Here is a 12,216-nt window from a genome sequence, read left to right on the forward strand (position 1 = left end):
AAGAAGTGAGCGGGCCGGGGGCCGGAGGGGAGGGAAGGTTCAGGTCGGTCCGTGGGGTCCCACGGCAGAGACCCTCTTCCTCTAGCTCACCCTCATCCGAGAGCATGAGACTTCTGGCTCTGCCCAGCTGCTCCTGGGGAAGAAATGGGAAAAAACCTCCGAGACGAAAGCCTCCTCGCCTCCCTTGGCCTCACCCTTATCCCCGTCCCTTCCGTCCCCAGCCACCGCCAGGAGCAGTGAGAAGCAGGCCCTCATGTCGGAATTGAAGATCATGAGCCACCTGGGGCCCCACCTGAATATCGTCAACCTGCTGGGAGCCTGCACCAAAGGAGGTAGACTCCCCCTGCCTCCCCACCCTCCCAGCCCGGAACCTCCCTTGCCCCCCTTCGGGGTCATCCCAGAAGCCTTCCCAGGCCCCCTCGGCCTGAGCCGGGGACTTCCACCCCGAAGCCCCGTCCTCCCGGTCCCCACGCCGTCCCCTCCGACGAGCCCCTCCGGCTTCTCCCCCATCAGGCCCCATCTACATCATCACGGAGTACTGTCGATACGGCGACCTGGTGGACTACCTCCATCGCAACAAGCACACCTTCCTTCAGCACTGCTCCGAGAAGGCCCGGCGGGAGGCTGAGCTGTACAGCAACGCCCCGCCCGAGTACCAGCTCTCCAGGTGACCCGCCCCGCCTTTTCCCCTCTGCCCTCCCGCCGGCGGGGCCGCCGAGAGGGAGGGAGGGCCGGGCCGGGCGGCTGAATCTGCCCCGGGTATCCCGATCCTTTGGCTGATGTTAACCCCCCGTGGATGGATGGTGGAAACTTAAGGGGCTGATCCTGCACTGGCCTTGAGGCGCCCTGGGCCGGGGCGGGGGGGAATCAAAAATCCAGGTAGGGGAGGCAGAGGGCCCCGGGCTGTTTCCAGGAGAGGAGAGGGAACCCGTAGGGTGATGTGGAAGGAGTAGGTTGGGGAGGAGCGGTCCCGAGACAATCTCCAAGGCCTGCCACTCCTGGGCTGAGTAGTAGTAATAGTATTTTTTAAGCACTTACGGTGTGCAGAGCACTGTACTAATCCCTGGGAAAAAACAGAGGTGGGAATTAGACACGGCTCCCGTCCCTCGGGGGGCTCACCCTCTAGAAGACTCTAAAAGCTAAGGGGAGAAAGCAGAGAGTCTTCCTGGAGTCCAGGGTGTGGGACACAGACAGCCCCAAGGATCCGACCTGAACCCCACGGGGTGGGAGGCGAGAGGGAAATTTGGCCTCCCGCCCACTGCTGATCCCTAGCCCTCCACTGGACCGTGAGCCTCTGGCGGGGGGCGATGAGAGGGGCGTCTCCCCCCAGCCCCAGCAGCTCCCGTGACCTTCTCCCCCTCCTGCTGTCGCTGCAGCCACACATCGCTGTCCTTGGAGAGCGACGGGGGCTACATGGACATGAGCAAGGACGACTCAGTGGACTACGTGCCCATGCTGAGCATGAAGGGGGAGATCAAGTACGCCGACCTCGAGACCTCCAACTACGTGACCCCCTATGACAGTTACAACCCTGCAGGTACCGGAGCGGACAGGGATGAGACGGGGGGTGGGCTGGCGTAGGAGCAGGGTGTGGGGAAAGGGGGTCTGCAGCACCTTAGCCCCTAGTTGGGGGAACGGAGTAGGGAGGAGTTGCACGGGAGATCGAGGGTTTCCATACCGACAGGAGCAGGGGAAGAACCCAGCGTCCTTGGCAATTCCTGACATCCTTGGAAGGGGCTTGTTAGGGAGAGGTTTCCAGGCTGGAGAATCTAGTGGAAAGGACACAAGCCCGAGAATCAGGAGACACAGGTTCCGGTCCCGGTTCTGTCACTTGCCTGCTGAGCTAGTCGCTTGACTTCTCTGGTCCTCAGTTTCCTCATCTGTAAAATGGTGACTCGGTATCTGTTCTCCCTCCCTCTTAGACTGCGTGATCTCTACGGGACGGGGACAGTGTCCGCTCTGATCGACCTGTACCTATCCCAGTGTTTATTAGAGTGCTAGTCCTATAGTGAGAGCTTAAAAAATACCGTATTTTTTGCTATAATTACTATTATTATTCTGGAGAGCATCAGCTGAGATCGCAGCAGGGAGGATTTAGATTAGACATCAAGACACCTTAGGAGGGACAGATGATGGCCGCAGTCCTAGAGTGGTGGGGTGAGGCGGGGCGGGGAGGTTATGTGTTTTCCCCTCCTTTGGTGTCACTGCTGGAGGCGGCTGTGGAGGCAGGTTAAGTGCTTGGAGGCAGGGGAATGGGCTAGCTAACCTCTGGCGGTCCCTTGTAGACTGAGGAATCTACTCCTGGGGAAGGGGCTAGGGTTTAGGGGTCATGCCTCCAGTGGTCCCCGTTTCCCTTCTCTCTCTCCCAGACCCCCATGGGCCAACTCCTGAGAGGACCTTCAGGGCCACCCTGGTCAATGAGTCTCCCCTCCTCAGCTACATGGATCTGGTGGGCTTTAGTTACCAAGTGGCCAATGGCATGGAATTCCTCGCCTCCAAGAACGTAAGTGCCAAGTGGATTAGGCGGCAGGGCTGCGCAGACCCTCGTGGTTTTGCCCCTCAGTCGCGACCCCCACCCCATCCTTCTTCTCGCTCCTGAGGTTTGTATTCCGGCGGCAATGGGCACCGTGGCCTCTTCCCTGCCCACTCCCCGCAACCGGCCAGACACACCCTCTCCTTCCCAGCCTCATGTGCTCTGCCCTTCCCAGGGCCTGCCTAGACCCTCACGCGGGGGCCCGACTGAGGCAAGTACGTAACTCTGCCGTGCCCTGAGCGTGGTCCTGGCAGCAGGGGATGGACCTCTCCCCGGGGGAACCCCAGAGAGACCCCAGGGAGACCCTATAAGAGGTGACGCAGCCCGGAGATGAGATTCCCGCTCCCAGATTTGGGAATACTGCCGCTTCAGCCCGGGGCCACCTTACTACGGTCGGCCAGGTCGCGGCCTCTGCCCTCCATTCCCAGTGACCTCGGGACCAGATCCCCTAGCTGCGCTGTCCTCTCCACGCCCCGAACCTGACCCACCCTCTCTGTCTCAGTGCGTCCACCGAGATCTGGCTGCCAGGAACGTGCTGATCTGCGAGGGGAAACTGGTCAAGATCTGTGACTTTGGCCTGGCTCGGGACATCATGAGAGACTCCAACTACATCTCCAAGGGCAGCGTGAGTCACTCGTCTGCCCCTGCCTCCCGCCCTTCACCCCCTCACGTTGCCTCTCCCTGCTCCCTGCAACCTGACTCTGCTCATGTCTGATATGGCTATGATAGACTCCCTCACTGGAGTGACCCTGGCCTTCTAGCTCACCTTCCTGGGCCAGGAGTAGGGCCAGTAGGCCCAGCCACGGGTTTTTTATTTGGAGGCAAGGACAGGTTTCAGAGATACGCAAGGACTGGGTCTCTCTGCCCTCCAGGGTTCAGTTGAAACTCCAACCCCTGGAGGCTAGTTATTTGTTATAAGAGAACAGCAGAGGGAGGAATTCTAAATACTACTGATTGATTGATAGACTGATTGGCCCAGGGTGGCCCAGAGAACGACTAGGAGGGGCTTGCCATCGAACCTTCAAAAAAAATCCCCAAACCCCAAGCCAACCGTATCATCTTGTTCTTCCATCACTCCGGACGAGGGAGTAAGGTCGGCCCCATTTCACAGGCGGAAAGAGTGAGACCCCAACGGTCAGGAGCACAGCCAGGCTGGACCCTGTGGCCATATCCTTCTCCGTCTGCGGTTTCCTATCCGGAAAGCCCAGGCCCGCTAAGGCTAAGGGCTGGCTCTGGCCCTCAGACCAGCTGACCTTCCGGCCCCCGGACTCCTCCCTGGTTGTCTCTCAGCTGTTGGCTCGGAACGGCCGCCCGGGGAAAGGGTCCCGAATGGGCCAGACCGAGTCCTCTGACGGGCCGGTTCGGGACCCGGGAGACCGTGCCCCCTCTGGACAACTTGACAGCCGGGTACGGAGCCTGGGCAACTTTGTGATGCGTCATTTCTGAGCAGAAGCCCCACGTGTTCTGAGACTACCGGTCCCGGCGTCCTCCAGGGCAACCCTATATGGGCGATGGGGTTGTATTGGTGGCCCGATGTCTTCGTTCCCACTGGGCATGGGGTCGCATCGGTCCTGCGGGGGCCGATGTAGTCGGGCTGGGACCAAGGTCAGGTCGGGCTGTAGCCGAGTGGCTGACGGTCGCCCTATCACTGGGACTTATCGCCAGCCCCGTGGGCGCCAAGCTGTGGAGAGGCCCGACCTCGAGGAGCCTTCGGTCTAACGGCCAGACAGGCGGACCAGATGGGTGGTGTCTGCTGAACACAAACCCGGGGGGCGGAAGCATAAAGCCCGTGATGATCCAGGAGGGCACAGTTGACCAAAAATTGGGTAGGGGTCTGCCCCCCCGGGGGAGCCGGCCAAGGCCGGGGCTTTCCGACTGGCCTCTGGGTAGTAGTGTCCCAGACAAACAGGAAGTGAAACCTGGTTCCCGGGCACCGTCCACCCGGGGTGATTTCCGCCTGCTCGTCGCACGAGAGTCGCCCCTCTCTGCCTGCAACACGACTGCAGAAGAGACCATTCGGAGTCAGGGGCACAGAGGGTTGAGACCCACTGATCTGGAGGGACTCTGCCCCTCTAGGAAGCTGACGTCCCTCTCGTCTGTCGCCCCAACAACCGGGGTCCATCCAAGCAGAGGCCGGGGCCAGGCTTTGGGATGTGGATTGCGGGGGGAGGTTAACTCCTGCCCCGAAGCCCCCTTACACTGGTCAGAAGCCGGCCGGCTCTTGACCTCTGGAGAAGCTGCCTGGGGAGGGTCCCTCCGGCAGGGCAGGGAGGCTCCAGAGGCCGAGGGAGAGCTGGCCTCCCCGCGGGTCGGGGGGAAGAGCGAGGCCCCAGCATCCTGCAAGTCATCAGCTTTTGCCGAGTCCCAGCTGGGGGTAGAGCTCTCCGCTGTGGGGAGTGACGGGGAAAGGCAGGATGCGGCCCCTGTCCTCGAGGAGTTTACAATTTAATGGAGCCAGGACAGGCTCAGAGACACGAATAAGCCCAGAGTCCTAAAATCACAAGCAGCACAGACATGACAACTGACAAGCTTCCCATCAGTCTCGAGGAGGAGCTGATGGAGGATCAGGCAACCACTCACCTCCCTCCTCCTCCTGGGTCGAGAGGCGATCCGGGCTGAAAGAGGAATTCCACCCTCAGGTTGGATTCCCCCCCTCTCAGGATTACAGACCAAGGGGCGGGGGGGAGTCTGGGCTGGGGAGTTTCAGCCTGAAGGTCACCCACCCCTACCCACTTTCCCTCCCTCTCCAGACCTTCCTGCCCCTGAAGTGGATGGCCCCCGAGAGCATCTTCAACAACCTCTACACCACCCTGAGTGACGTCTGGTCCTTCGGCATCCTCCTCTGGGAGATCTTCACCTTGGGTGAGTACTCCGCTCTCTCCCTCCCTCTTCCCCTGGCACAACACCCCGTCCCCTTGTCTTCCCCTCCCGGGAGGATCACCTGCCTACAGTCCCTATATCTTGGATGAGTGGCCCCTACTCCCAGGTCTCCCCTAGACCGAGTCCTCCGTTCTCACAGATCCTGCCGGCCCGCCAATCGTATTTATTCGCACTTACTCTGTGCGGAGCACCGTACTAAGCAGATGGGAGAGTCCCCGGCCAGTTGTCCGCAGGAGACGGGTCCTCCCCGGGATGGGCCGGGTGTTTGTCCTGGTTCTCGAGTGTGGCCCTGCCCGCGTATCTCTGACTGATGGCTCCTATAGGTGGCACACCCTACCCCGAGCTGCCCATGAACGAGCAGTTCTACACCGCCATCAAGCGCGGCTACCGCATGTCCAAGCCCACTCACGCTTCCGACGAGATGTGAGTATGATCTGCTGGGCTCTGGGCCCTCCTCCCTCCTCTTCTTCTTTTGCCTCCTCCTTCCCTTGGTCCTCTTCCTCCTCTCTTTTCCTTCTCCTCCTCCTCTTCTCTTCCTCTTCCCTCTTCTTCCTTTTTTTTTTTTTAATGGCATCTGTTAAGCGATTACTACGTGCCAGGCACCGTACTAAGTGTCGAGGAAGATACCGGATAATCGGATCGGACACGGTTCCTGTCTCACGTAGGGTTCGTAGTCTTAATTCCCATTTTGCATATGAGGTAACTGAGGCACAGAGAAGTGAAGTGATTTGCCCAAGATCACGTGTGGCAGAGCCAGGATTAGAACCCGAGGCCTCTGACTCCCAGGCCCATGCTCTTTCTACTAGACTCTGCTTCCTCTCCTCTCCTCCTTCCCCTCTTCCTCCCCTCTCCATTCCATTCTCTCCCATCTCCTTGTTCTCCAACTCCACTTCCTCATTCTCATCTTCCTTTCCTCCGCTGTGCCCATGGCAGAGGAGACTGCTTCCAGCTGCCCTTGACCCACACTGACCTTTCCCTGACTAAGCCCTCTTTTCCTTTTCTTCAGCTCCCTTCTGCGTTGTCCTGACTTGTTTCCTTGACTCATCTTCCCCTCCCAGCCCTACGGCACTTACGTACATACCTGCGATTTATTTATACTAAGGTCTGTCTCCCCGTCTAGACTGTAAGCTTGTTGTGGGCAGAGACTGGGTCTGTTACACTGTTATACTGCACTCGCCCAAGCGCTCAGCAGAGTGGCCTGCACACAGTAAGCGCTCAATAAATACCGTCGACTGACTGACTCCCATCTCTTCAGCTACGAGGTCATGCAGAAATGCTGGGAGGAGAAGTTTGAGATCCGACCTTCCTTTTCCCAGCTGGTGCTGCTCTTGGAAGGTCTCCTGGGGGAGGGCTACAAGAAGGTAAGCGCCCTTGGCCCAGTGGACTGGACTACAGGAGCCCTACCTCGCTACCCTCACAGGGCAGGCCCACCCTCTCACCCCACCCCCGACCTCCCCTCACGGTCAATGGCACAGTGTTGGGGGGGCAGAAGAGTTGGGCTTTAAAACAACACCCCTCCTCCTTGCCCCAGGGAGCCCCACGGCTATGCAGATGGGGTGAGGTCCCATTTGTGGGTGCTACTGCCGCTCCCGCCAAATAATAATGATGATAATGTTGGTATTTGTCAAGCGCTTACTATGTGCAAAGCACCGTTCTAAGCACTGGTGGTGGGTACAGGGTGATCGGGTCGCCCCACGGGAGGCTCACGGGTAATCCCCATTTTACAGCTGAGGTAACTGAGGCCCAGAGAAGTGAAGTGACTCGCCCACAGTCACACAGCTGACAAGTGGCAGAGCGGGATTCGAACCCGTGATCTCGGACTCCCAAGCCCGGGCTCTTTCCACGGAGCCACGCTGCTTCTCTAGAGGATTAATGTTGCCTCGACTGTCTCCCCCACTTCAGAGGGGGTAAACTGAGGCCCAGAGAGGCGGAGATGGGAGTGAGACGAAGCCTCCCGGCTCACCCGCCCTGACCTAGCAGGCTTTCCTCCTAGTTGCACAGCACGCCACTCAGTCTGCGGTTCCCCCACACAACCCCAGACCTGTTTTACCTGTAGAAAAACCCCATCGCCTCTCGCCCTCCACCCTCTCTCTCCCAGCTTAGCAGAGAGCGGACAACTCACCGACACTTCCAGGTTCCAGCAAATGTGAGCTGAACATGGCCCAGCCCTTTTACCCCACCCAGGGCCGATGGAAACAGAGCCCCCTCCTCCTTCCTTCCTTCCTTCCTTCCTTCCTTCCTCAGCAGAGCCAAAGCGCCTGCTTTTCTGTGGCCAAAGGGCTCAATCCACTTGCCCCACCGCAGGCTGAGGGATGGCGCTCTCGGAGGGACCGGCCCCTGCCCGACGCGGTCGCCGGCCACCGCTCCTTGAGTGTGGACTGGGACCTCTGGGAGTGGCTCGACCGGCCCCCCCCCCCCCCCCCCCCCCGTCACCTGACAACCTCATCCTGTTTCCCTCCACCCCCTGCCCGCCTGGCGGGAGCAGAGATACCAGCAGGTGGACGAAGAGTTTCTGAGAAGCGAACACCCCGCCGTGCTCCGGATCCGCCCCCAGCTCCCCGGCCTGGGCCGTCCCGGGGCCCCTCCGGACACCGGCTCGGTTCTCTACACGGCCGTGCGGGGGAACGGGGGCGAGAACAACTACATCATCCCCCTGCCCGACCCCAAGCCCGAGGGCGGCAGCCATGACGACCTGCCCCCGGACGGCTCCCACAGCCTCGCCAGGTATTCCTACTCCATCCCGGGCCCCTGGGGCGGGCTCAGCAGGTGCCAGGGGAGTGGGTGACGGGATGTCAGACGAGCGATGGGAATAGCCCCCGGCCTGCCACCCTGGGAGAGAGGGCAAGTAGGAGACAATGCTGATGCCATCCAAAGTCACTTCCAGTCACTGGCAAGGACCGACCGGCTGATTGAAAAATGAGCATGGCCTATTTCTTGTCTACCAGGCTGAGTTAAAATGAGGTAGTCAACCAGATGCCCTCCTTCAGGACTGGGCTGGCTCTGAAATTTACTGGAGAATCTGGTGTGAACACCTGAGATGGATGATGATGATGGTATCTGTTAAGCGCTCACTGTTCCAAGTGCCGAGGTTGGACGGGTTGGACACGGTCCCCGTCCCACACGTGGCTCGCGGTCTCAACCCCCTTTTACAGATGAGGGAACGGAGGTACAGAGAAGTTAAGTGACTTGTCCAAGGTCGCACTGCGAGAAGGGGAGTGGAGGAGACGATGATTCTCTATTTGCATCCTTTGTGCCACACAGGAGCTCGAGGGACTTCTTTCTTATTCCAAGCTCTAAACACCTGGGTCCGCTGGGTTTCCCTAGGATCTGAATCCAGCTCTGCCCCGACCCGGGAAGCTGAATGCCTAGTCAGGGAAGCCGGAAGTTCCCTGACATTTTTTCAGAAAGGGACACAACATTTAGGCTCACTCCAACCCTCAACTTCACCGGTCTATAAGGGCTAATAGAAGGAAATACCTGTTGCCCATCCTACCTAAACCGGGAGCCCTATGTGGGACCCGGACTGTCCATCCTGATTGATTTCTATCTACCCCAGGGCTTAGAACACTGCTTGACGCATAGTAAGCGCTTAACAAATACTATAAAAACAACCTTGACCGGCACATTCAAGGCTTTGGCCAGAAGGTGCTGCTGCCCCTTGGTCCAGTCAGGACTGCTGCCCTGGTGGGTTCGAGGATCAAAGACAACAGACACACCCATTGATTCGACTCAGGGGCTTAGAAAACAACTCCTCTATTCAGTTTAGGGAGAGCTGGTGGGCCCCCACTGACCTGGAAACAAGAGGGCCACTTCGGCCAGAGGGATGGGCCAGAGGGTTGTTCTTCCCTGGGCCAGGGCAGAAGGAGCCCGGCCAAACCTTCTGCCTCACTCTCCCCCATTCCTCCCTCAGCTCCACCCTGAATGAGGTCAATACGTCCTCCACCATTTCCTGCGACAGCCCTCTGGAGCCCCAGGAAGAGCCAGAGCCGGAACCGGAGGTGGAGGCGGCAGGCCAGCCGCAGCCCGGGCTACCGGCGGAGGTGGAGGACAGTTTCCTGTAGCTGGGCCTACGCTGGAGACCTTCCTCCAGGATAGACGGGGGGCCCTGGCCCCAGGGGCCCTCCCCACCCGTCTCCCCCCACCACACCTGCCCGTCTGTCCCCTCCAGCTCCTCCCCGCCCCCGCGGGCTGGGTGGGCCCCCCGGGCTCCCGGCCCCTTCTCCCTCTTCGCCGGGATGCCCCGTGCCAACATCGCTCTGCACGAGGCCGGGACCTCGCCTGCCCCTCTCCTCCCATTCTCTCCTCCCTCTGAGGACTCTTCTTCCGCTGAACCCCTGGGCTCAAGCCCGGTCTGAAAGCCTCAGGGACCCTTGCGGGACTCGGGGTGGGGAGGAATCCACATCCTGGCCCCCTGAAGCACGGGCCTCGTCGGCCTCAGCCGGGAGGGGCCGGGAGGGGCAGAGGGGACGCGGCCTAGTCCGGCGCCCACCCTGGGACACTCGGAACCACAGCTCTGCATGCGCCGGGAGTGATGGAGGAGAGCTCCGGAGCAGAAACCAGGCCGCTCCCACCCGCCTGCGGCAGGCGTGCCGCCGATGGGGATGAGAGGCGGAGGCCTCCTCTCGTGGCCCCCCGGGAGCCCCTGCCAGTGCTCCCGAAGACCAGCCCCGCCTCCGGCTGTGGAGCAGCCATGCCAGGGTGGGTGAAGGAGAGAAGTGGTTTCTGGTGGGTTGGCTCTGGGGGCCTGAGTGTGCCACACCCTCTGGCTGACTCACTGGCCACGGCTCGATCCTCTCTTTCTCCTGGAGAGGAAGGGCTGGGGCTCCTCTCCCTCCCTCCCTTCCCGTGCCACCCCCATCTCTTCCCTCTTTCTGGGGAAAAAAGGGGCAGGGGGATGTGTGAATAACCTTCCCGCTGCTGCTGCTGCTGCTGCTCCCTGGCCTGCCCCAGGGCCTGCGCAGCAAAGCAAAGGGAACCTCTGGGGGATTGTGGCTAGTCGCCTCTCCCGTTGAGCCTCAAGAGGAACCTTAGATCCCCTGCTCCTTGCCTCTTACTTAAGCAGCCAGGGCTCCAGTCCTGGGGGTGCCAGGATCTGTCTCCGAGGGCCCCACAGCTGCCGTCCAGACAGAAGACTCCAGAGCCCGCAGGCTGCTGCCTCTCCTAGGCAGCGACCCGGGGAACTGGGTTTCTTTCTTGGCTATCCCGAAGGTCCCTCTTCAGGGTCCTGGATTCAACCCTCCCTTCTCTCGTCCCCCTCTCTTACTTGGGTCAGGGAGGCCTTTCCCCTTCACTTGCACTTTTTCCTGCCCCCGCTACATTCCTCCCCAGGCTGGGCTCCGACTCGCTCTTCCACTGCTCTCTCCCGGCTCCCTCTCTGCCCTTCCCGGCCCGCCGAAGGGGCGACTCCACTGACGGTACCCAAGCTCGAGTTCCAGGACCCCCCCCGCCCATCACCCGCAGCTGGCTGACCGGGATGGTCTCTCAGCCCGAGGCAGGCGGTGACCAGGCAGGAGGGGAGAGGAGGCAGAGAGGAGGGTGGTCTTGGGGAGTGGATGGGAAGGCGGGAACATTTTTGCTGCCGAGGCGAAGGCGGGCAACTAAGGTTACAGGCAGCCTGCATAGGTGGCATCTCCCGTCCCCGGAGCCTGGCATGGAGCCAAAGTGCTGTAAAATGGCCGAGAAGCAGGGGAACACCAGAAGGTGGGTTGTACGAGGATGGAAAGGGGTAGAAATGACATGCCCGTCTGCACCCGCCACCCCCAGTCCGCTGCAGCTCCAAGCCCTGATGAGGGAAGGAAGGTCAAAATGGTCTAAAGGCTTAGCCTAGGCAGCAGTGCCCTGTTCCTGTCCTGACAGGCACAGGTCTCGGGTCCCGTGAGACCAGGCTTCCGGGCTAGGGGAGGGTCACGATGCAGGGGGAGGGTGAGCAGGGTCCATCCAGAGCCAACTGCAAACACTAACCCCTGCTAGCCTTCAGTCGTCCAGCCCTGATGGGTAATAAATGGCCCGGTCTGCCCCCCAGGATGGCAGAAAGCTCTGAAAGCAGAGCCAGTCTGAGGACGTGACCCTTCCTATGTCCCCAGATGGGTTGTCAATTCATCTGCTATGAAATAATAATAATGATGATGGCATTTGTTAAGCACTTACTACGTGCCAAGCACTGTTCTAAGCGCTGGGGGGCGGATACAAGGTAATCAGGTTGTCCCACCCGGGGCTCACAGCCTCAATCCCCATTTTCCAGATGAGGTAACTGAGGCACAGAGAAGTGAAGTGACTTGCCCAAAGTCACACAGCTGACAAGCGGCGGAGCCAGGATTAGAACGCGCGACCTCTGACTCCCAAGCCTGGGCTCTTTCCACTGAGCCACGCCGCTTCTTGTACGGCGAGGGCAGGAAACCGGTGAGGGGAGAGCTGGGGAAGCCAGGAGCAGGGAGAGATCTCCTTAGGGATTCCCTGGCAGCCTGACCGCTCTAGAGTTAATATCCCCTTTCCTGTCTATTTCCTAGAAGCCAGTGGGCCACCCCGGCCCACCCCTAGAGTCGAGGCTGCCGTCCCGATGCCTGAAGAGAACTCTAACTTCCTTCTCTTACCTCTCCGTTTCCCATCCCTGCCCTGTGGAGATCCTTTATTTCCCGTGTGCCTCCCCCTACCCTGACCAAAGCCAAACTGAAGGAGGTTTCCTAGCCAGGATGGTTCCTGGTAGCTCAACGCAACACCCGGGGGGGGGGTGAGGGTGAGGGGCCCGGTAGGAAATGGCAGCAGGGCACGGAGAAGCAGGGAGGCTGGCAAGGCCCAGACGGAGA

The 12,216-nt window shown here is 60.3% G+C and overlaps 1 protein-coding gene across 4 annotated transcripts in view; it reads left to right on the forward strand.

Moving 5' to 3' along the window:
- Window positions 1-11,592, forward strand: part of PDGFRB (platelet derived growth factor receptor beta) — a 65,482-nt gene extending 53,890 nt beyond the window's left edge. For all 4 annotated transcript variants that reach the window (XM_029050253.2, XM_029050254.2, XM_029050255.2 and 1 more), the window contains 10 exons: window positions 222-332; window positions 514-667; window positions 1,377-1,537; window positions 2,370-2,503; window positions 3,036-3,158; window positions 5,284-5,395; window positions 5,737-5,836; window positions 6,669-6,774; window positions 7,899-8,137; window positions 9,324-11,592. In XM_029050253.2, the coding sequence (XP_028906086.1) occupies window positions 222-332; window positions 514-667; window positions 1,377-1,537; window positions 2,370-2,503; window positions 3,036-3,158; window positions 5,284-5,395; window positions 5,737-5,836; window positions 6,669-6,774; window positions 7,899-8,137; window positions 9,324-9,474 (1,391 nt within the window). In that variant the 3' untranslated portion in view covers window positions 9,475-11,592. The remainder of the gene's footprint in view (window positions 1-221; window positions 333-513; window positions 668-1,376; window positions 1,538-2,369; window positions 2,504-3,035; window positions 3,159-5,283; window positions 5,396-5,736; window positions 5,837-6,668; window positions 6,775-7,898; window positions 8,138-9,323) is intronic.
- The last annotated feature ends 624 nt before the right edge of the window (window positions 11,593-12,216 follow it).

The sequence above is a fragment of the Ornithorhynchus anatinus genome, chromosome X1 (genome assembly GCF_004115215.2).
Source record: "Ornithorhynchus anatinus isolate Pmale09 chromosome X1, mOrnAna1.pri.v4, whole genome shotgun sequence".
NCBI lineage: Eukaryota > Metazoa > Chordata > Mammalia > Monotremata > Ornithorhynchidae > Ornithorhynchus > Ornithorhynchus anatinus.